Source organism: Salminus brasiliensis, chromosome 22, assembly GCF_030463535.1.
Source record: "Salminus brasiliensis chromosome 22, fSalBra1.hap2, whole genome shotgun sequence".
Lineage (NCBI taxonomy): Eukaryota > Metazoa > Chordata > Actinopteri > Characiformes > Bryconidae > Salminus > Salminus brasiliensis.
This window is the reverse complement of record NC_132899.1, coordinates 1,884,020-1,908,921: the sequence shown is the minus strand read 5'-3', so window position 1 is coordinate 1,908,921 and position 24,902 is coordinate 1,884,020. Positions and strand designations below refer to the sequence as shown.

General features: G+C 42.6%; 1 protein-coding gene across 4 annotated transcripts; it reads right to left on the bottom strand.

The window, feature by feature from the left end:
* Positions 1–5,066: 5,066 nt before the first annotated feature.
* LOC140544277 (transmembrane protein 150A-like) lies at positions 5,067–24,354 on the bottom strand. Of its 4 annotated transcripts, none has more exons than XM_072667730.1 (7): positions 24,010–24,354; positions 22,071–22,118; positions 19,174–19,260; positions 16,479–16,546; positions 15,530–15,657; positions 9,413–9,590; positions 5,067–8,039 (listed from the first exon to the last, which is right to left on the bottom strand). In XM_072667730.1, exons 1-7 carry the CDS (start codon positions 24,072–24,074, stop codon positions 7,819–7,821), a joined length of 795 nt encoding a protein of 264 aa, XP_072523831.1. In that variant the 5' UTR covers positions 24,075–24,354; the 3' UTR covers positions 5,067–7,818. The 4 variants fall into 4 exon arrangements, 3 of the variants coding, with proteins under 3 accessions (XP_072523831.1, XP_072523832.1, XP_072523830.1); XM_072667731.1 differs by having other exon boundaries at positions 21,911–22,118; positions 24,010–24,059; XR_011978233.1 differs by lacking the exons at positions 22,071–22,118; positions 24,010–24,354 and having other exon boundaries at positions 5,067–5,529; positions 7,699–8,039; positions 19,174–19,765.
* Between the last annotated feature and the right edge of the window lie 548 nt (positions 24,355–24,902).

Below are 24,902 nucleotides of genomic sequence, written 5' to 3'. Positions count from 1 at the left end.
AGTACAGTAGTGCTGTGGGACACTGGTCTGCTGCACCAACACACCTGTATTTCATTCATTTTACTGTATCTGGAGCCTCTACTAATTAACTGCTATATAAATGTAATGCTGATCCAATCTGGTGTAGTCCTGATTTCTGCACATTATGGGCTCTGTTTTAGCGATCTTTAGGCGAGTCGCCAACCGTGCACCGTGCAGCTTGATTTAGGGGGTGTGTCGGTGTGTCTTTGCTATGGTAACGACATGAAAAGTTCGCCTTGCGCGAAAGTCACGTACTAATTCTCTTACACACATGGACACAATTGTTGGTACCCCTCGGTTATTGAAAGAAAAACCCACAATGGTTACAGAAATAACTTGAATTTGACAAAAGTAATAATAAATAAAAATTATATGAAAATGAACCAATGAAAATCCGACATTTTGGACCATTGCTTTAACAGAATTATTTTAAAAAATAAACTCATGAAACAGGTCTGGACAGAAATGATGGTACCCCTGAAAATAATGTGACCAAAGGGTCATGTTAAATCAAGGTGTGTCCACTAATTAGCATCACAGGTGTCTACAATCTTCAGTCAGTCAGTAATCAGTCAGTGGGTGTATATATAGGGCTACAGGTAGTCACTGTGCTGTTTGGTGACATGGTGTGTACCATGCTCAACATGGACCAGAGGAAGCGAAGGAAAGAGTTGTCTCAGGAGATTAGAAAGAAAATTATAGACAAGCATGTTAAAGGTAAAGGTTATAAGACCATCTCCAAGCAGCTTGATGTTCCTGTGACTGCAGCTGCACATATTATTCAGACATTTAAGATCCATGGGACTGTAGCCAACCTCCCTGGATGTGGCTGCAGGAGAAAAATGTATACCAAATCAAAGAGACAGATAATACGAATAGTAATAAAAGAGCCCAGAAAGACTTCTAAAGAGATTAAAGATGAACTTCAAGCTCAAGGAACATCAGTGTCAGATCACACCATCCGTCGTTGTTTGAGCCAAAGTGGACTTCATGGGAGACGACCAAGGAGGACACCACTGTTGAAAGCAAATCATAAAAAAGCCAGACTGGAATTTGCCAAACTACATGTTGACAAGCCCCAAAGCTTCTGGGAGAATGTCCTTTGAGGAGAACTGGGAGAACTTTTTGCCAAGGCACATCAGCTCTATGTTCACAGACGAGAAAATGAAGCATATCAAGAAAAGAACACTGTCCCTACTGTGAAACATGGAGGAGGCTCTGTTATGTACTGGGGCTCCTTTGCTGCATCTGGCACAGGGTGTCTTGAATCTGTGGTACAATAACATCTCAAGACTATCAAAGCATTCTATAGAGAAATGGGCTGCCCAGTGTCAGAAAGCTTGGTCTCAGTCGCAGGTCATGGGTCTTGCAACAGGATAATGACTCAAAACACACAGCTAAAAACATTGGACTATTCTGAAGTGGCCTTCTATGAGCCCCGACCTAAATCCTATTGAGCATCTGTGGAAGGAGCTGAAACATGCCGTCTGGAAAAGACACCCTTTAAACCTGAGTCAACTGGAGCAGTTTGCTAATGAGGAGTGGGCCTCATACCTGCTGAGAGGTGCAGAGGTCTCATTGACAGGTACAGGAATGGTTTTATTGCAGTGATTGCCTTAGTGGTTGGTGTGGCGCAACAGATAACACCACTAGTTGCCAGTGAGCTACTACACCATGTGGGAGACTGGGGTTAGATTCCCAGTCTGGGTGACTATGCTGCGCTACACCAATAAGAGTCATTGGGCAAGACTCCTAACACTACATTGGCCCTCCTCTGTAATACGAGTAACCTTGTAAGTCGCTCTGGATAAGAGCATAAGCTAAATGCCATAAATGTTAAAAAGTTGTGCAACAAAATATTAAGTTAAGGGTACCATCATTTCTGTCCAGGCCTCTTTCATGAGTTACTTTTTAAAATAATTCTGTTGAAGCATGGTTGAAAGGCAATGTCTGACTTTCATTGGTTAAATTTCATAGCATTTTTATTTATTATTAATTTTGTCAGATTCAAGTTATTCTTGTGACCATTGTGGGTTTTTCTTTCATTAACCGGGGGGTGCCAACAATTTTGTCCTCTTGTGTAATTAATCATTGGTGTGTTTTGGGCAACAATAAACCAATCAGCGTGTCTCTCCCCATTCCCTTTAAGAGCCAGGTGCGGTCTGACTTTGGCAGATTGCTGTTTCAGTGGTGGTCTGGGAGGGCTTGCTAAAGCGGTGGAGTGACAGACACTAGGGTACTGGCAATACTTCAGAAAGTGTGAGAGGGCTGATTACAGTAGGGATGAGGAGTTAGAACTCAGTCCTCTGGTGGCCAGAAGAGGGATTGCTGACAACACATGAGGAATTACAGATAACGGCATCTGCCCACAATTCCTATGATGATGCATTCCTAATAGCAGTGTGGACGTTCTCAGAAGGTAAAGTTGAGGTTCTGCAGTGTGGAGCTATTTTACAGTCAAACCTGAAAACAGACCATAATATCTGACCCTTTATAAAACTCTCACTGAAACGCTCTGACCGTTTAACCAGCGGGAGAACCGGAGAACCGCTCACTCGCCTTTCGCTGTTCTATTATATCTTGCACCTCAAAGCTCAAAACAGCTCACACATTTTTAGATTTACATTTACGGCGTTTAGCAGACACTCTTCTCCAGAGCGACTTGCAGAAGTGATTCACTGTTTACTGAAGAAGAACCTCAGCTAGTTTAAATAGACTAAAATTCAGAGCTACTCTAATCTTAGACTCTACTAAACACAAGTTAATAAGGAGACCATAATACTCTTCTCTTCACCCAAGTCCTCTCAGAAGAGGAGGGTCTTCAGTCTGGGTTTGAGGACAGTGAGTGTTGGACTCTGCTGTTCGGACACCCAGGGGAAGTTCGTTCCACCACTTCGGTGCAGGACAGTAAAAAGTCTGGACGCTCGTCTTCCTGGATCTTAAAGGATGGCGGGTCAAGCCGAGCCGTACTTGAAGCTGGAAGGGCTCTTGGTGCAGACATTAATCCAACCAGCTTCACTGGACTGTCCCAAATCCAGCATCACAGTTACGTATAAGATACCTGATTGGTACGAAGTGCTAGCAAGACCCCACATAAGTACAACATAGCACTCACATGTAGTCCCTATGTCAACATATAATAACATCAGCACCCATAGAGCTCCAAACGCCTAAAGTTGCCCAAACACATTCATTTCTGTTGCCTTAAAATGTAAACTATACGTGTGACCAGGCCAGTTTCTGTCGTGTTAAGACGTATAAATTTAACATTCTAGCTGTTCTAGCTTTTTAGACAGGCAGTGTAACTGGGTGGACTGCTCTCCCAGACGCCTGAAAGATCAAGAAACCATAAACTATAGGCATGCTGGACATTTCTGCATGCACCTGACAGCATTGTGAAAAGCTGCTACTAGCTCCCACACTGTGGGAGTCCCACACTGAGGCAAAAGAAATCCTGTATAGACAAAAAGCTGCACCGATAATCATTTTATCATCGCATCACAGCTCTCTGAATCATAATAAACTGGAATAGAGATCCCCCCCAGCCTATACAGCCCAGACGCCATTATACACACTTAAAGATTACCCAGTAAAACCACACAGCCAAACAATGAAAGCAGACCTCTCTGCAACCACCTCGAACTAACCTGGCCATCACCCTGTAACAATGGCTCCCCCTGCTGGTCTCCGCACATGCTCCTATATTGCTAAAGCTCTACCTGTGGACACCAAGGACACAGGTGCTGTTCATGATTGGACTGATAAGGACTCCTCTTAAGCTCCTCAGTTTTGGGTGCTCTTGGTGAAGTTGCTGTTCTGTCACCAATCACATACCACCAATCAAACATAAAGTCAGTGGTCAGTGAGAGCGTCTACCTGTAATTAACTCTATATAACATTAGAATAAACCCAAATAAACATAAAGTCAGTGGTCAGTGAGAGCGTCTACCTGTAATTAACTCTATATAACATCAGAATAAACTCAAATAAACATAAAGTCAGTGGTCAGTGAGAGCGTCTACCTGTAATTAACTCTATATAACATTAGAATAAACCCAAATAAACATAAAGTCAGTGGTCAGTGAGAGTGTCTACCTGTAATTAACTCTATATAACATTAGAATAAACCCAAATAAACATAAAGTCAGTGGTCAGTGAGAGTGTCTACCTGTAATTAACTATATAACATTAGAATAAACCCAAATAAACATAAAGTCAGCGGTCAGTGAGAGCGTCTACCTGTAATTACCTCTATATAACATTAGAATAAACCCAAATAAACATAAAGTCAGTGGTCAGTGAGAGTGTCTACCTGTAATTAACTCTATATAACATTAGAATAAACCCAAATAAACATAAAGTCAGTGGTCAGTGAGAGCGTCTACCTGTAATTAACTCTATATAACATTAGAATAAACCCAAATACTGTCCATTACTGTCCAGATAAACAGATTTACAGATCCGTTCCTCAGATGGTGAAGGATTTGTATACACACTGACACAACAGTCAATGATTTTTTATTTATTTTATATATTTTAGGGAAGGGTGGGTGTATTGTGGGGTGGAGAAGACTTCTTTTTAGCAAAATAAATTTTGAATAAATGATCAGGATTAAATAAAACATGCGGCAACATTTTTTAAATCTCTTTCAACAAAAAGCCTGAAAAATTCTTATTAATAAAATGAGAACATTGTGCGGAATATAGCTAACAATCACAGCCTGCTCTTTAAAAGGTGAATTCGCAGAGTGTTTAGGGTATAAATATTAAGTGTGTGACTTTGGGGTGAAAAATGGTTAGCTGTGGTTTAGCAAGTCTATTTACCACCCTGTTATTTTACCTCAGAATGAATCACACTGCTTTAGCTTTTATGGACAGCTCAAAAAAAGGAGAGCTCTAACGTGGCACCGGCAACACTCACAGAAGCCACATAATGTAGCATAACTTTGGTTTCAGCACTTATATACACTTATATATATAGACCATAATACCTGGCCTATAATTTTGCACGACTGCAGGTGATAATGAATGACGCTTAATACATACAGATTCAAATATTTATAAATGAACAGACATCTGGGCCTCACTGAACACAGAATACGCCCTTAACAGAGCTTTATCACAGCCGCTACGTCATTATGTATGAGTTTCTCCCTCAGAAATCTTCACTGGGCTTCACAGAAGGACACAGCCAACAGGAGGACAGTTAGCATGTCTGGAAGTCCCTACAACATGGACCGAAGGCTAGTTTGTCTTAGCAAAGTTGAGTTGAGTTGTGCAAAGTTGTAGACATTAGTGAGCGTGCTGTTTACCGCTGCACAGAGCCCAGTGTGTTCAGTGTGGAAAGCAGCGGCGTTCAGACGGCGGAGCGCATCGGAGTCCAGTCCGCTAGAAATCCTCCTGTGATGAGTTTAGCAGAGCAGAGAAGGAGTCGAGCGTTTCTTCATGCTAACACTTCATCACATCTCTGACTGGACCCACTAAAGTCCAGCAATACTGAGCTTCATTCTGGAGGAGGAAAGATCAGACAGGTGTAACTCCTCCCAGTCAGCCCATGTAGACATTAGCAACATTAGCAACATGAGCGAGAGCCCTGAACTCCACAGCTAGCAAAGAGACACAGCATCCTATTTCTACATTAAGCTAATCACCAAGACCCGGCGCTGAGGGCTCTGACCCGACGCTAAGGGGTCTGACCCAGTGCTGAGGCGTCTGATTTGGCATTGGGGAGTCTGACCTGGCACTGAGGGCTCTGACCCGGCGCTGAAGGGTCTAACCCAGTGCTAAGGATCATGATTTGGCATTGGGGAGTCTGACCTGGCGCTAAGGGGTCTGACCCGGCGCTGAGGGGTCTGACCCAGCACTGAGGGGTCTGACCTGGCATTGGGGGGTCTGACCTGGCACTGGGGGGGTCTGACCTGACATTGGGGGGTCTGACCCAGCACTGAGGGCTCTGTTTCTCAAGGGTTTTAAACAAACCTGGCTAAAACAGTCTGATGCTGTATGAATTAATTAGCATTTCTACACAAACATGGGTAAATCTATCCCACCGCTCAGCCCTGCGTTCACTCTGCTTCAGATTAGCTCTGATTTTATGGGCTCGCCTCGTTAAAAATGGGACATAATGGGCAGAGTTTTTCAGCTGGACTTGAACGTGGTTAAACTGGGTGGAGTGGGAACTCTGGTCAGTGTGTTTGGGTGAATTATGGGTGGATTTAGGAAAGGGCAGCAGCCTCAGCTACTGATTACAACATGACGTGTTTAAGTTGAACCCATTGCTGACACAGATGTGCAAATGCACACACACCTTGTCTAGTGCCTGTAGAGAAGTAATAAGCTGAGAAGTTGGGGTGATGATCAATCATCCAGCATCCTGACCTCACTAATGCTCTTGTCATTGATTGCAATCAAATCCTCACAGCAATGCTGCTTCTCCAAAATCTAGTAGAAAGTCTTCATCTCTGGACAGTAGAGACAGTTACTCTGACAGAAGCAGGAGACACTCTTTTAATACCCTTGATTTCAAAAGAAACACTGAACGAGCAGGTGTCCCAATACTTTTGTCCATATAGTGTACATTCACTGCACTAAGGACAGTAGTCTTTGGCCCATAATGCAATTTGATTGGTTCATCATCCACCGTCAGCCCCCAAAGGTGCCTACTGGTCCGCTTAAGAACTTCCTAAGTAACTTCTAAGTGGTTGCTAGGGTGTTGCTAAGTGATTCCTATGATATGCTTGGCAATTGCTGTTCCAGTGTATGCTGTTCCAGTGGTTGCTATGAGGGTGCTCAATGGTTGTTGTGCTATTCCAAGTGGTTGCTAAGTTTTTGCTCCATAGTGGCTATTTTGCTACAGGTGGTTGCTCAGGTGTTACTATATGATTGCTATTTTGTCAGGGTTGATAGATGGTAGAAGGTGCTGCTAACTACCAGGTCTGATGGCTGCTAGGATGTTGCTAGGGAGTTCTATACTATTCAATGTTGTTGCAATGTGGTTGTTATGGAATCCCTGGCCATTGTTTTGGTAGCTCATGTGGTTGCTAGGTGATTGCTGATTCTATATGGTTGCTATGTTTTCCCTGGTGGTTGCTAGGATGATTCTAAGATTCTAAGATCTAACTAAACTAAGATTTAGTTTGGTAGGGTGCTGCTAACCAATTGTAATGTCATGTTAATGGCTGCTAGGGTGCTGCTAGGTGGCTGATGTACTATTCAAAGGTGTTGCTATGTGGTTGTTATGGTATCATTAATGGTTGCTAGGATGTTGCTAGGTGTTTCAATATCTTACATGGTGGCTGATGGTTTTCCCAACTGGAAGCTATTTTGCTACAGGTAGTTACTGAGGTGTTACTATATGGTTGCTATGTTGCCCCAAGTGCTTGCTTGGTGCATGATTTTGGTATCCCATGTAGCTGCTAGATGATGGTTATGAGATCTATAATAGTGGTTGCTGAGGTTTTGCCAGCTGGAGATTTTTTGTGATAGGTGGTTGCTGAGGTGTTACTATATGGTTGCTATGTTATCCCAGGTGAATACTTGATGGCGGTTAAATGGTTGGTAGGATGCTGATAACTAATTGCTATGCCGTCTTTGATGGCCGCTAGGTGGTCGCTATGGCCTTCACAGTCGCCAGGGCTCAGGCAAATTGTGGAGAGACAGGACGGACAGCGTCTCCACCTGCATCATCAGAACACCAACTCATCGTGCAGTTCCAGTGCAGTTCTAGAAGCTGGAGAACCGGTTCTGAAGCTCGTTGAAGCTGCCCCAACAGGTCAATCTCTTTGATTCAGAGGCACTTCAGTCCAGTGATGGTCCTGTAGGAGAGACAAGCTTGCAGTCATTCTGACAGGGATGAGGTTCTCCTTTTTGCATCAGAACCACCAGCGTGTCTGCAGATATGAAGCGGAACTCAAAGCAGAAAGATCCGTAAAAGAGCAGGATCACGATGACGAAAAGCCACTCGCACACAGCGGCAGCGTGCTGCAGAGCGTAACTCTCCTGCATGAAAAACACCCCACCTAGAACACCAGACGTTAAGGACCATGAAGGACTAGACGTTTATGAACACCACTCCACAACAGAGGCAGTGCTTGGACTCCTGACTCTGCATTCTGCTAACTGGGGAACATGGTCCATATGTAAGAACTCTGGATAAGAACATTAGATGAATGCTGAAATATTAAGGTTCTAGGCGGAAGTCTTAAAGTGGTCTAGAACCCTCACTTCATAAATCTCTAAATTTTACTAAATGAGATGTGGGAGAGTGAGGGAGCTTTCTAATATGTAAAGAACATTCACCTAATGTGGTTCCTTTAAACTTTAAAAAGGTTCCACACACCCACAAATATCTTCTCTAAACATGGTTCTGTAGGGAACCAAAAGTGTGTACTTCTACAGCTAAAATCATCTGTGGAATCTTTTTTTTAATCCACCTGAGGGAGCTATTAACCACAAACTAATACAACAGAATGTGCTCACACACACACTACATTACACTTAACCCTAACTCAACTCTACTAACCCCAATCCTAACCCTACCCTAAACCATGACCCTAACCCAACTCCAGTCTTAAACCTAACCCCAATCTTAACTCTAAACCCAACTTTAACCATACTAACCATAAACCCAACCCCAAACCTAAACCTACCTCTAACTGTAGTAATGTTAAACCTAACCCCAACCTTAACCATAACCCTTAACCCAACCCTAATCATTCTAACCCTATAGCTAATTATCCTTATCCTTAAACTTAAAACCAGTCCTTACCCTAAACCTAACCTTACTAACTCTAAACCAAACCTTAGCCCTAATCCCAAACCCAACCCTAACCATAGTAACACTAAACCTAATCCCAATCTTAATCCTAGCCCAAACCATAGTAACCCTAAACCCAACTTTAACCTTAATCCTAATCCTAAATCCAATCCTAACATAGTAACCCTAAACCTGATCCCAGCCTTAACCCTAGCCCTAACCATTGTAATTCTAAAAATAACCCCAATCCTAAACCTAATCATAGTAACCCTAAACCTAACCCAAAATCCTAACCCTAACCATGTTAACCCTAAACCTAATTCCAACTTTAACCCTAATCCTAAACTGAATCCTAATCATAGTAATACCCAAACCTAACCCCAATCCTAACATTAACCCTGACCCAACCCTAACCATACTAACCCTAATCTTAAACCTAACCTAACCCTTACCGTAACTTTGCTAGTCCTAAACAATGTTAAACTTAATCTCAGTATCTGATCTTTCTGATATTTTGATGTTTCCATTGAATTTGTGTTGAAAACTGTTTCTGAAAAGAAGCATCTCCACACTGCAGCACACACACACACACACACACACACACACACACACACACACACACACAGTAAAGGATACTGAGGATGAGTGTGACTAAAGCGAGCAGGCTGAGGGTCAGTCGGAGGTGTGCAGCAATGAAGTCAGCGTGCGTTTTGGCGAGCCGGTACGTCAGGACTGTCTGCACACACACAAACAGCAGACTGGTGGGGAAGGCCAACCCTGCTCCCACATAGTGCAGCACCTTCGCAAAGTCAACCTGTAACACACACACACACACACACACACACACACACACACACACACAAACACACACACATGCAAACACACAAAAGAGATGTGTGAGTTTGAAGAACCTTTAAAGCAGCATTATGTAAGAATTGGTATTTCTTGCTCCTGGACTCTTTACACATGCATTTCTGGACAGTGTGAGAGCTGCAGAAGCTTGATCTGAAGGTGGAGCAGCATGTGGGTGGAGGTGGTAGAGTAATACTACAGGATTTTACACTAATATGACTCTATGGGTTCTGCAGTGTTACACAGCAGTTCTGGAGAGAGGTTCTCCTCCTGCAGCTCCACCACCAAACCTCCATAGTGCAGTAGCAGCAGCAGCGCTCCGGCCCGGAGTGGGAATGACGGAGGTTCTTCACACTCATGCATCTCTATTACAAATAGTTCTTTATGGACCCAAAAGTGGTTCTTCTATGACATCACTCAAAGAACCATTTATTTGAAGTACATTACGGACAAAAGTATTGGGACACCGGCTGATGCATTGCTTCTTCTGAAATCCTGCTTTTGTTGGAGTAACTGTCTCTACTGTCCAGGAAAAGCAGGAAGGCTTTCTACTAGAATTTAAAGGAGCATTGCTGTAAGGATTTGATTGAATTCAACGACAACCATGTTAATGAGGTCAGGATGTTGGGTCATCTCCAACTCCCCAACTTATCCCAAGTACTAGATGGAGCTCCACCACCATCATTCCAGAGAACACAGTTCTTCCACTGCTCCACAGCTCCTCTGTGCTTTATACCCCTCTAGCCCATGCCTGGCATTATTGGGCAGCATGGTGCTTGTTGGCAGTGCTTGTCTACGAGGACTAGACAAGCTGTGTGTGTGCATTTGTACATCTGTGACAGCAGCAATGGCTGCAACTTAAAGTAGCTGAATGCATTCATTAGAAGGAGTGTCCACAAACATTTGGACATATAATGTGAACAAATACAGAACCTTTTTTGCTAGGAGTTTAGGGCTGGGCATTGGCAGAAGACGTACCACTGCTCCACAGTAGCAGAGTGTGTGAACCGGGTGACCTCCACGGATGGATGGTGAGAAAGAAAGAAATGGGCTTTGGCTTTTCTTCAGCAACTGTTTATAATAAACATTCCAGTCTAGCGGTCTTGCTGACAGTGGTGGGCTTGGATCAAGGAGGAGGAGGAGGAGAAGGAGGAAGAATGGGCCTGGAGCAGCTGCACAGCACTCAGAACCAGCAGAAACACAACACCTGGAGAGTTCTGAGACCAAACCCAGTGCTTTGAGGTTTGTGAGGACCCTGCTTTTACAGAGCGCTCGGAGTGGCTGTTAATCCGGCTGGACTCTGGAGGCTGGGGATTAGGACGGTTCTGTTTTGACTCTCAGTGAGAGAACGTGTAAAATCTGCTGGACGCTTTTAAACCCCGAGCCAACGACAGCCATGTTATGATAACAAACAGTGAGGGAGAGAGACACCTCCTATCTCACGTGGTTGTATAAGCGTCCCATTAAATAGTCAGCTGGAGCTTTTACATCAGCTAACGGAGGGGGAACACTCAGGACTGACCCAGATTTTAGCCCGATTCTACAGTTGGGTACACGACAGTTAAAGTGGTAGCAGATTATAAACAGTCTGGGTATCTCACACTTCCCCTTGACTTCTGCTGCTTACTTTTACTAAACGACTAGGGAGGGATCATCCACTGCACCACTCCGACCTGCTGCTGAACCTAACCCAACACTTTCCAAAACACTCGCGCCTTGCTTTACCAAGGAGGCACAGGTTTGCGGCACCATTCGCGCCACTAACCCGAAACAGAAGAAAGGTGAAAAGCGGCTGTAGGTGGGGTCATGGGTGGTCCGTATAGACTGCAGAGGAAGCTGGAGGTGGGGAAACACAGCACATATTGGAGGCTACCCTCCATACGAGGCAACGAATTTCCGTTCCACCTTAAATGGTGCTGCTGGATGTGCTAGCCCCAGAATGTGGCTTCTGCATCAATTAAGGTGGATTGCAAAATGAAAGTAAGAAACTCTGATTGTAATAACTATAACTGCCCAAGAACTGCCCAAGTTTTTATTGGCTATTGACAGGACCCATTCAGACTGAGCCACTGATGAGTGAGCACTACTGGACTACACTTAGAGTCGGATCGGAAAAAATCAAACATGTGACATAGTCTGCGCCCCTCATACGCCACTCGGTTCTCTCTCCAACGGTCAACTCTGACTGACGAAAAACCTGCAGACTAGAGCCAACCAGCACTTAGACTTACACCAACCAGTGTACATACGAAATTTTGTTCCATTGGCTCGAAGTAGTTATAAAGTCAGCAGCAGTAGAAGTACAGTGTTGTTATATACAATTGTCAAGTCAAGTCAAATTTATTTGTATAGCTTTTTACAACTGTTGTTGTCACAAAGCAGCTTTACACAATCAGTAATTAGTAAAAGACAAGATAAAGAAAAGACTATAACAGCCTAATTAAAAGGACAGAGCCAGAAGGTAACACAGACACGGGAGCTCCCTGAAACGCTAACGTCCATCTGCTTCACCGTTCACAAACCTGAGTGATCGCGTGCTAGCAGCGAGACGACAGCTCCAACATCTTAGTGTCTGTGAACCACTGGACCTAGGACCTTTAATTGTAATGCAAAGTGTAGAAATATATAAATATATGTTAATAAATAGAAATATATACAGACTCAAAAACAATTGTATAGTGTAATCCTGGTTAAAGTGTAATCCCCAACAATCTCAGATTTTTGGCCTTTCAATTGCTTTTCAGACCAGAACACATGGCTGTTGTTTATTATTTAATTCCTGTGTATACTTTTCATGCTCAATTTTCATTTGCAATTGACAGGACCCATTCAGATAGAGTCAGATTACCATTCAGATTATTATGTTTCTTCCAGGCATGTTTGACATGGTTCTGACTGGTCTGAAATGGGATTGGGAGGCCAAAAGTCAGTCTGTGCACCCTCAAGCCAGGATTACAGTGCTGGTCTTTGCTGGTTGCCTCTAGTCTGCGGATTCTTCGACCCGATTTTGAGCATAATCTAGAAGTGTATACTGCTCAGAGATTTAATCTGAACGGGTCCCATCAAACGCCAAAGAAAACGAGCAGTTTTGGACATTTGCTTACTTTAATTCTACGTTCCACCTTAAATGATGCAGCAGCTACATTCTGGCAGTAGTATATGTCCGATACTGCAGCATCTTTTAAGGTGGAATGGAAATTTGTAGCAGAAGCCAACATCTGCCTTGTACATAAGATCCAGCTCCCTCTGCAGTCTGTACAGACCATGCTGACTCCGTCTTCCCACCCAGGACCCTACCTAAAGCTGTTTTTCCACCTTAGTTTGGTTTGGGGTCATAGGCACAAATGGTGATGCAAACAATGATAGCGGCAAGCTGTTGAAATTTCATGAAGAACATGTGTTTTGCTACTGTAGCTAACAAATAATGGAAGCTTATGACCCACCAATTAGCATCTTTCTGCATTCCTAACTCATTACTTTGCTTACCAATGTGGACTCTGACCTGCTACACTAGACATTCAGACCTCTGTAGACATCTGCTCCTCCAGGGCTTCTTCTGGAGTCAAGGCTATAAGCTGGGTGTTTGTCCTCCAGTAACAACCTCTAGTCTTCTTTGGAAGGCTTTACACTATATGTTGGAACATTGCTGTGAGGAATATTTGATTGAATTCAACCACACGAGAGCATCAGTGAGGTCAGGTGCTAATGTTGGATGATTAGTTTACATTTACATTTAAGGCATTTAGCTGACGCTTTTATCCAGAGCGACTTACAAGGTTACTCATATTACAGAGTCAGGCCAATGTAGTGTCTTGCCAAAGGACTCTTATCAGTGTAGTGTGGGATAGTCACCCAATCGAACCCCAGTCTCCCACATGGTGTGGTAGTTCACTGGCAGGTAGTGGTGCTATCTGTTGCGCCACACCAACCACCAACCACCGATTTGTTCTTAGTTGTTAGATGATGGAGCCCCATCATCACTCCAGAAAAAAAACCCACATCCCAAAACTGGAGGTCTTTATACCTCCCTTGCCCACACTTGGCATCAGGTATGGTGACCTTAGGGTCATGTGCTCATGGCTGCTCCAGAACCATCAGTCCTATTCTATTGGGCAGAGCTTTTCTATGCAGTGGGTGCAGCTTATCCATTTGAACATGTCCAGAAGTACAGAAGATCAGTTCAGGATGGCTTCCTCGTGTCTTGAATCCTGTTGGACAAAGTCTGGTTTCACTTGACCTGTCTGTGTGAACAAAGCATGGGTATGATTGATTTACCCACCCTTTACATTTGAATACTCCAGATAACAGTACATACTCTGAGTATAGCGATTAAGAGCCATTATTTAAGTGTTGTCCAGCCCTGGGAGGGAGGGAGCGTCTAAAAACATGAAGAATTTAAGAAAGAACCAGAACTTGAATTGCCGTCACTGGGCCACACCTGCAGGACTCCAGGGTGGCTATGGACAGTAAGAAGGATCAAAAAGAACAGCAAGTCTTTGATTTAGTGCACAATCAGCGGATGCAGTGTGAGCAGACTGGAGGCAGATAGCCACGGGAGCCCTGGTGTGTAAGGAGCTGTATTGCTGGAAGTGATCAAAGTGAATATTATGCAACAGCAGTAAACACAATAACAGCCCAGCCTCGGAGCCTGGGCGTACGGGTTCAATCAAACCTGCAGTAAATTGTATGAGCAGGTAATGAAGACTTACACAGCGAAGGCAAACATTGCGTGTTTGTGGAATGCCCATGTGATATTTGTTTTGGAGAAATGCATGAGAAAGTTCCTTGGTTCTTCAGGTTCTGCAGGTGGAGGGCTTTACAGTTCAGGTTCTCTGTCCTTGTGCGGTCCTTGTGCCACCTGTTAGTGGTTTAAAACCAGTACTGACTGTCTTCACTGCCAGAGATACAATGGTCATAAGTTAGAGTTATTTACCAATATAACATAAACTCTACATCCAAATGTTTGTGGACACCCCTTTACCCCTTCTACTTTGAGTTAAGTAGAAGAGCTGTGGAGCAGTGGAAGAAGTGTGTTCTCTGGAATAATGGTAGCGCTCCAGCCAATACTTCTGGGATGAGTTGAGGAGTTGAAGATGATGTGAGGTGAGGTGGTGATCATCATCATCCAACATCCTGAACTCACTAACGCTCTTGACACTGGATGCAATCAAATCCTCACAGCAATGCTCCTTCTCCAAAATTTAGCAGAAAGCCTTCTTCCCTTGACAGTAGAGACACTTTCTCCAACAAAAGCAGATTAAAAGTAACAATGAATGAGCAGGTGTCCCAATACTTTTGCCTTATTATTGTCATTCTTTATAGTGCCATAGAAGTCATGTATTGAGAGTTTAAGGGTCGCTTTGGTGTGTAAATTGTAAGTTTGTGACTTCGGTTGGGGTAAAAATGCTCAGATGTGGTTTTACAAGCGTATTTACCACCCTGTTATTTTACCTCAGACTAAAAAACACAGGTTTTACTTTTGGGGAGGGGTCATGGAAAACGATAAAAAAGATAAACTGTACTCTGATTGGCTGGTTTACAGCACTGGTGACGGCTGATCTCCAGAATCAACAACACCATATTCTCCTAGCATCGTGTTTTAGTGTTTCTTCAGCTTAAACTAGAGCTTTCTCTATTGGGCGGGGTTTATGTAAATGTCGGGGGTGTAAATATACATATATTATATATAACTCTTCACATGTTACCATAGTCTGTGTGTTCTCACATGTGAGGGAAGTGCCAATTACATAAAAATATATTACCATAATGAGCAACTATATTTGACTATAGTACTATACATATTTTAATAAGCAAGATCTTCTGTGTAAGCATTTAAAAGCAATTCTCCAACTGAATCTCACACTCACATCAGAGTAGCCCTGATAAACTGGATCTCCTTACCTGGAAGTTTCCCACTACGATGAGGCCTGCAGCACAAAGCCAACCAGTGCAAAGACCCAGCATATTCAACAGACTATTCTGCTGTCTATGTATCACTTGAGCATAGCGGAGTAGACCAATCAGCATCACTGGAACACAGAACGGACCACTCAGATATACTCATATACATATACTCATAAATATTCATTATATACCTTTCTTCACTTTATGAGAAACACATACCTTGTGCTTCCACTCACTGGCCATTTTATTAGAAACACCCACCTTGTGCTTTCACTCACTGGCCACTTTATTAGAAACACCCACCTTGTGCTTTCACTCACTGGCCACTTTATTAGAAACACATACCTTGTGCTTCCAGTCACTGGCCAATTTATCAGAAACCTCTATCTTGTGCTACCACCCACTGGCCACTTTATTAGAAACACCTACCTTGTGCTTCCACTCACTGGCCACTTTATCAGAAACCTCTTTTTTGTGCTTCCACTCACTGGCCACTTTATCAGAAACCTCTTTTTTGTGCTTCCACTCACTGGCCACTTTATCAGAAACCTCTACCTTGTGCTTCCACTTTCTGGCCAGTTTATTAGAAACACTGACCTTGTGCTTCCACTCACTGGCCACTTTATTAGAAACCTCTACTTTGTCCTTTGACTCTCTGGTCAGTTTTTTTTATAAACACTTACCATATACTACTACCTACTGCGCTCTGCTAAAGCCTGAGTAGACTGATAAATCACCCTGCTGATCAGGTATAAGTCAGTGTTACTGAACTCTGCTAAAGCATTAGTAAAATGTGTAAAATGCACAGTCTGCAAATATATGTAGGTGCTGATGATGGTAAAATAGTGGCTATTCTGGAAAAAAACACGTAGCTCTCACTGTGCATATTTATCTTTGACAGAGAATTAAACATCATGAAAAAACAATGGAATTTGTCATAACTCACCCACAAAGGAACCAGCACTGCAGAGGAGACTGAACCAGCAACTCTCTGGAGGCAAGGCACCACACTTACTGCACGGAAGAGTAATACATCTGGCTGAGTTACCTGAAATACCTGACTTCTACTAGTGGACTAGTACAAGTAGTGGAAAGTAGGATATATTGCCATACTTTCACTATAGTACAGTTTCAGCTCTTTAACTGAGTTAGATTGGGGTACAGTACCATACTTTCACTATAGTACAGTTCCAGCTCTTTAATTGAGTTAGATTGAGATACAGTACCATACTTTCACTATAGTACAGTTTCAGCTCTTTAATTGAGTTAGATTGGGATACAGTACCATACTTTCACTATAGTACAGTTTCTGCTCTTTAATTGAGTTAGATTGAGATACAGTACCATACTTTCACTATAGTACAGTTTCAGCTCTTTAATTGAGTTAGATTGGGATACAGTACCATACTTTCACTATAGTACAGTTTCTGCTCTTTAATTGAGTTAGATTGGGATACAGTACCATACTTTCACTATAGTACAGTTTCTGCTCTTTAATTGAGTTAGATTGGGATACAGTACCATACTTTCACTATAGTACAGTTTCAGCTCTTTAATTGAGTTAGATTGGGATACAGTACTATACTTTCACTATAGTACAGTTTCAGCTCTTTAATTGAGTTAGATTGAGATACAGTACCATACTCTCACTATAGTACAGTTTCAGCTCTTTAATTGAGTTAGATTGGGATACAGTACCATACTTTCACTATAGTACAGTTTCAGCTCTTTAATTGAGTTAGATTGAGATACAGTACCATACTCTCACTATAGTACAGTTTCAGCTCTTTAATTGAGTTAGATTGAGATACAGTACCATACTTTCACTATAGTACAGTTTCAGCTCTTTAATTGAGTTAGATTGAGATACAGTACCATACTCTCACTATAGTACAGTTTCAGCTCTTTAATTGAGTTAGATTGAGATACAGTATCATACTTTCACTATAGTACAGTTTCAGCTCTTTAATTGAGTTAGATTGAGATACAGTACCATACTTTCACTATAGTACAGTTTCAGCTCTTTAATTGAGTTAGATTGGGATACAGTACTATACTTTCACTATAGTACAGTTTCAGCTCTTTAATTGAGTTAGATTGGGATACAGTACTATACTTTCACTATAGTACAGTTTCAGCTCTTTAATTGAGTTAGATTGGGATACAGTACCATACTCTCACTATAGTACAGTTTCAGCTCTTTAATTGAGTTAGATTGGGGTACAGTACCATACTTTCACTATAGTACAGTTTCAGCTCTTTAATTGAGTTAGATTGGGATACAGTACCATACTTTCACTATAGTACAGTTTCAGCTCTTTAATTGAGTTAGATTGGGATACAGTACTCAGTATGCAGTATACAGTATGTTCACAGTCTCTCAGGTTAAGTCAGACAGCAGACTATGACATTTATAGGGGACAGTCTTAAAGGACAAAATGATGTGTGTTTACATTCCATTCCTGTGCAGAGACACTGCAGATCCATGGGACGGACTTATGCACACGCTCCTTTGTTATGTCTGGTATTCCTGAGTACATATTACACATTTTAACAGTCTCTCTAACTGTTGCTTCAGGCTATTATAGCTGACCTGCCGCCCTGTAACAAGCTCATTTAACTATAAGGTGTATTTAATAAAACTATAATGATATATCCTTTCAAAATATCCTCTAACATCCTCTAAAACCTGTTAGCTGCTTCTAGATCAATAGGCCAAGTTTCAGTTCAGTAGGTCATGACAGCCACTGATGCAAACACGCGTAAGGTCCCCAAAATTGTTTGGAGCAATACAATAGAGTAGAGGTGCTCAGTCTTCGTTCTGGAGATCTACCACTCTGCGATGTTTAGTTCCACCCCTAATCTAACACGCCTGACCCAGGCAATCAAGGCCTTTTGGGACATCTGATCATTAGAGCCAGGGGTGCTGGGACTGAACTCAGAAAAGTAGGTCTATCCAAGACCTGAATTGGGCACCCTTGTCACAGAAGAACCACTTCTGGTATTTACGTAAAGCAAGTCCAAAGCCAGGAGGTTCTACATGGAGCCAATGGAGTGTAATGTTACAAAAAAGGGTTCCCTTTTTGGGGTTATTATAAAGCAATTGTTTCAAGGTTCTGCATGCACTATATGGACAAAAATATTGGGACACCCACTTATTCATTGCTTCTTCTGAAATCAAGGGTATTAAAAGAGCTGATCCTGCTTCTGTTAGAGTAACTGTCTCTACTGTCCAGAGAAGAAGACTTTCTACTACATTGTGGAGGAAGAGCATTGCTGTGAGGACCTGATTGCATTAAGCAACAAGATTGTTAGTGAGTTCAGGATGTTGGATGATCACCATCTCAAAAGTATTGGATGGAGCACCACCATCATTCCAGAGAACACAGATAGAGCCGATGTTTATCTGCTCCAGAACGTCCACATCTGTATCAGCAATGGGTACAGCTTAAAGTAGCTGAATGCATTCATTATAAGGGGTGTCCACAAACATTTGGACATGTAGTGTAGAATTATCTACAAAATGTTTTTCACCAATGTGAATGACTCTTTGTCATCTTTAGCTATATAGCCTCTACTAAAGAACCCTTGAAGAACCCTTTTATGTAAGAGTGGGAATGTGCAAGAGTGCAGGTACTGACCTGATGAGAGGGATGTTATCCAGTGTACAGCAGAGAGAAGGCCCGGTCTGCATCACCAGAGGCTCCTCACATGACGTGTTATACACCCTATTGAAACAAGTAAAACACACACATACAGACATCAGCATGAGCATGAACATGGATGGAGGTGAGGCCACCTTTGTGGAGTCCAACAGCCTAAACCAGATAAGCAAATCAATCCACAGAGAGTGGTCTCTCCCCAGACCCTCTACCAAACCAAACACCAGACCCAGTATAGTTGTATGAACCAGTATGAAATTGTTGTTCATCAGTGAAGGGAATATGCATAGTATGTCCAAATGTTTGCGGACACCCCTTTTAATGAATATTCAGCTACTTTAACTTGCACTTATTGCTGACACTAATGCAAATGCACACACATACAGCTTGTCTAGTCCCAGTAGAGAAGCACTGCCAATAGAATAGGACTCTCTGGAGCAGATGGGCATTACCTAATTGTCACCATGCCTAATGAGCTGTGGAGCAGTGGAGCTGTGTTCTCTGGAATGATGGATGGATGGTGTTCCTTCAATTAATTTTGGGATGAGGTATGTTACTAATCATCCAACATCTTGACTTCACTATCCTTACTATTGTAGCTAATTGCAATCTTACAGCAGTGATCTTCCAAATTCTACTAGAACGCCTTCTTCCCTGGACAGTTACTCCAACAAAAGCAGGAACAACTCTTTTTAATACCCTTGATTTCAGAAGAAACTGAATGAGCAGGTGTCCCAATACTTTTGTCAATTAATAATGGCACCTAAAAACTGTCTGTGGTCAATACCTACAGTAGATTGGCTTGAGAGTGTGAGTGTGCATCAGACAGTGAGTAAACAGTGATTTTGTAGGTGTGATATTCTCAACTGTGTTGGAAATTAAACTAAATCTGAGCAAATGTTTTACTTTTTAGTTAAAGTGTCTGGTAAAGAAAAGAATCTTAAATAGAAATGAGGCCCTGATGTTTCTAGAAGGTCCTGCAGATCATGCAATGAGTCACTCATGCAGGAATCTAAATTAAACTTGCAGATCTCAACTGCAGATGATAATCTTCAGGAGCTTAGGATGGAGTATTCATTGACCCTTTCCTATTAGCACTGTTTGGTCAAATACATGTATGTGGACCAAAGTTCCTCCAGCATTTTTTCTGAAATCAATGATATTAGCTGGGAGTTTGTTCCCCTTTACTACAGTAACTGCCTCTAATCTTCCAAGAAAGTGTTACACTAAAAGTTTGAACATTGCCATGAGAAGCTTTTGATTGCATTTAGCCCCATTCAAAAGACAGCATCAGTGAGGTCAGTTCCTGATGTTGGATGATTAGTGTTTGACCCGCCAGCCTCTCCCAGACCACGCCTCAGTGTCTCAGACCACCTTCACTGAGCTTCCAGTGCAGAAGCAGAGTGGACTTCCCCCTAGATTCCCAGTCTGTCCGGTAAGTGGACGCTCCAACAGTCAATGTGCAGCTCAGTAAGGGGGCGCCATGCAGGTCCTGCTGCAGACGAACGATCTCCACCAGCCAAGGCTGTCTGTCAATCACTTCACTCCTAAGTGTAGCTCCGCCTTCTTATGATAGAACAGAGTAATTGTTAAAAACTGAATTCTGGGGGGAAATAAAAAATGGGCCGATATTAGCACTGGAATTTGAGGACACTGGAGATGGAAAGCCAGCAGAGGTGCTAGACCTGTGGTTCCTCAACTTTTGAGACGTTGTGACGTCCATGATTCCTACAGACATTGGTTTGGTCACTCCAGCTCATCCCAAAGGTATTGGATGAAGCTCCATCACTCCATCACCCCAAAGCTCATTGCTGGGGGAGAGGGGTTTATACCCCTTTAGTCCACACTTAGCATTTGACACGGTGACCTTAGGGTCATGTCCTCCTTTGGTCATTAATGTTGGTCAGTGCTTTTCTATGGAGATTACACAAGCTGCTTCAGCAGTGGGTTGACCTTAAAGCAGCTGATCTCATTCATCATTATCTTGGTCCAGTATTGGCCAAATGAGCTGTGGTTGGTCAATCTGTGGTCAGTCTAATCTCTACAAAAGAATGAGCCACAACATTATCACTGCTGTTGAAATTTTAAAGCCTTGTCCAGACACACTCCATCGAGCAAACCGTCACTTTCACTTAATCAATGAAGGGCCCTTCTGATTACAGGGGACCCTATTGACCAAGAAGATCAGAAGGTCAGTAAACAGGATAACAGCCAGGTGAGCCAACAGCCAAGGGTCTCTCTTTGTCTCGACGTGGAATATGAGCTGAAAGAATGCACGTCTGGAAGTATTTGGACAGCAGCAGTTTTGGCTGCTTTGACTCTGACCAGAGTGATTTTGGCCCTCGATCTCCACAATGTCCATTTCTCTCACATCCAGCACATCAACTACGGGAACCGACTGTTCTAGCATATACAGTGCTGTGAAAAAGTGTTGGCCCCGTCCGAATTCCTAAACTTCCAACACAGTCTGCCCGTAGATGTTTTATTTTATTTATCATGATTAATATTATTCTTATTTCCAGTTAATTATTATTATTATTATTATATTTATAATTTCAGTGCATTTTAAGACTTTGGAGCAGACACAGCTCAACTGAGCTTCAGTAACAACACCTGTACAAGCCCACTCAGAGCCCATGCCCACCTGGAACCCTCCCAGTCCACATTCCACCCATGTGAGCCCCTAATAAGTGTGCTGGCTGGGTATTCTTCTCACGTTTCTTTGCGTTCTCCTAACGTTGATCTATGTATGTTTGTCCCACATACTTATAGGTGTCAACACTGTCCCTTCCTAGGGATGCTTCCTACTATGTTGTACGGGTGTAGTGGGTATGAGAAGGGTGGGAGGTGAGGTGAGGTGAGGTGAGAGGCTTTACCAGTTGTTGACAGGGCAGACATGGTGGTTGTAGACTGCCATTGCATATCTGAAAAAAAGAAAACACAAAGTTAATGAAATTAAAGACATTAAAGACTGTCAAAAAGACTGACAAAAGTATTGGGACACCTGTCCACATTGTCATTGTATCTTCTGACATCAAGGGTATTAAAAGAGTCGATCCTGCTTCTGTTGGAGTAACTGTCTCTACTGTCCAGAGAAGAAGACTTTCTACTAGATTTTGGAGGAGGAGCATTGCTGTGAGGATTTGATTGCATTCAGTGACAAGAGCATTAGTGAGGTCGAGATGTTGGATGACGCTTGATTACCACCCCACCTCATCATCCCCAACTCTTTAACTCATCCCATTCAAAAGTACTGGATGGAGCTCCTCCACCACCATCATTCCAGAGAACACAGCTCTTCCACTGCTCCACAGCTCCTCAATGCTGGGGGGCTTTATACCCCTCTAGTCCACGCCTGGCATTAGGCAGCATGGAGCCAATAGGGTCATGATGTTGATCTGCTCCAGAGAGTCCTATTCTATTGGCAGGACTTCTTCTCAACAGGGACTAGACAAGCTGTGTGTGTGCATTTGCACATCTGTGTCAGCAATGGGTGAAGCTTAAAGTAGCTGAATGCATTTATTAGAAGGGTTGTCCACAAACATTTGGACATGTAGTGTATCTGTCTGTTGTCTTTATTGCTGGATGGTGTTACACTGTGTGTGTGATACATTATAATGCAGAGACAAGTAAAAGTGAGAGGAGAAATTTGATAGACAACAACAATAAGAGGTTTTATCAACGTCTGTAACAGTTGCCCCCCCACAGACCTCTAGTCAAACATTAAGAGAAATCCAAAACAGACTGAGGGCAGACTTTCATCCCTGCTCAGAGATCGAGAGGTCTTCTGGCCTCCTTCCAGAGAGATGCTAAAGAAGACAGGCTGGCTCGAGTGTGCTGACAGATGGTTGCGGTCTTGCTGCTCTGCTCTTTTGATGTCTATCTACAGACGTTTGATGGTGTTTAGGTTGAAGAGGTGTCGACTATAAGAGCCATGACAGAACCTTCAGCTTCTGGGATTTAACTGAATCTATTCCCTCCTCAAACAGTGAAATGATTCATGTGCCACTGGCTGCAACACAAACCATCCAGCCCGGTGCTTAACAGTTGGAGAGGTATCCTTCTCATGAAATCCTGCACCTTTTTCTCTCAAAAAAGCTTAGCATCAGTCTACAGGACTTTTCCAGGATTCCAAAATGCACCAGACTTGTTTAGATGTTCATTTAAAAACGTCTGATGCTGAATTCTAATGGATCTTCAATTAAGGTAATACTACTGCAGGACTCGCTGCACAGTACAACAGTGCTCCACCAGTCCAGAGTCTGATCAATCTTCCTGAAGCTCAGGAAAGGGGTTTGATTAGTCTTTCTAGTGATTCTACAAGCAGTTCTCTGGGAATGTTTTCATGGTCTTTCAGATCTCCACCGTTCCTCTTACATTCCAAACCAAGGATCTGCATCACCTGGCCTTTCCTAATGTTGATTCTGAACATGCCATAGTCCAAACAAGCTAATAAAGATCTGAGGACTTGGTAAAAGACATGACAGCATGCCCAAACTTTTGCATGGTGCTCCATTTCTTTAAATCACTCTTAAATTGTACAAAACAATAATAATAAACTATTGATTACATTGATAAAAGTGTTGAAAAGTATGTGTCATCTTAAACTTTCAATGGATGTCAATGTCATTTTGGAGCATTTCTATTGGTCCATTCATCATGTTTTGAATTTCAAAACAATGCAAAGAATAACTGATGTTTTCACATTTAAAGTTTTAAAGAGACAAAAATGAAGAAATAACATTAGTTTGTTGCTGTTTTTCACTTTTTGACACTTTAAAATTAAATTAAATGACATTAATTCTTAATACTCACACAATCCAAACCCCAGAAACGGTGCAGAGAGGAAGACTGGCAGGTAAAAGCACCCAAAGCGACATTTTCCAGAAATATATACATATAAATAAATAAAAATAATCAAATCTACTTCTCTTCTTGTCTTATGACATTGCACATGAACTCCCCAGCAGGTCCAGCTCTGCTCAGCGCTGGTCAGTCATTCCCGACGGTCAAACAGAGGCACAGTCACTTTCAAACAATCAGCGCTTACTGACAGTCAGAGAACAACCAGGTAATGCCCATACAAACGACCATCCTCCAGTCTGGTCAGAAGCCTTCTCAGGTTCCTTCAGACTCTCCAGAGCTCACTACTAGTGTAGCTGTTGTTGTGGGTGGGTTTTTGTCTCCTATAGCTCCTCCTGTTCCCATGAAACCAGATGTTGCCTTAAGCCCTCCCAGCTCTGCTGACTAGTTGAACTAGTGTCACATTACAAAAGAGTCTGTTTACTCATTACTGTGACGGCCAGCGCTGTCCGAGGTTATATCCCAACACATGCAGCTGCCAGGGGCCAATCAGAAGCCAAATGCCCAGGAAAAGACAATCAAGCCATTTGAATGACCCCCTATAAAAAGTTCAGACGGTTTCTTCAAGCCACCCAACCCATAGTTTATCTGATCAGTCCTTCATTAAAGTAGATCAGGTGAGCTGCTGCTGCTGCTGCTGGAACTGAACCATTCATACAGTGTCTGGAGTTCACAGAGAAGATCAGCCCCAAACCTGAGCTCTTCTAACTGGCTTCTACTAAACATCTCAATAACTTGACTGACCACTGACTTTTTGTTTATTTGGGTTTATTCTGATGTTATATAGAGTTAATTACAGGTAGACAATCTCACTGACCACTGACTATGTTTATTTGGGTTTATTC

Bases quoted from the DNA above. Each gene is read 5' to 3' on its own strand.
- LOC140544277 (XM_072667729.1), bottom strand. From the start codon at position 19,463: ATGAACAACAATTTCATACTGGTTCATACAACTATACTGGGTCTGGTG. The intron at 9,591-15,529 runs GTAAGGAGATCC...TGTGTGTTACAG, and splicing joins TCGTAGTGGGAAACTTCCAG to GTTGACTTTGCGAAGGTGCT. The intron at 8,040-9,412 runs GTATCCTTTACT...CTGGTGTTCTAG, and splicing joins TTTAGTCACACTCATCCTCA to GTGGGGTGTTTTTCATGCAG.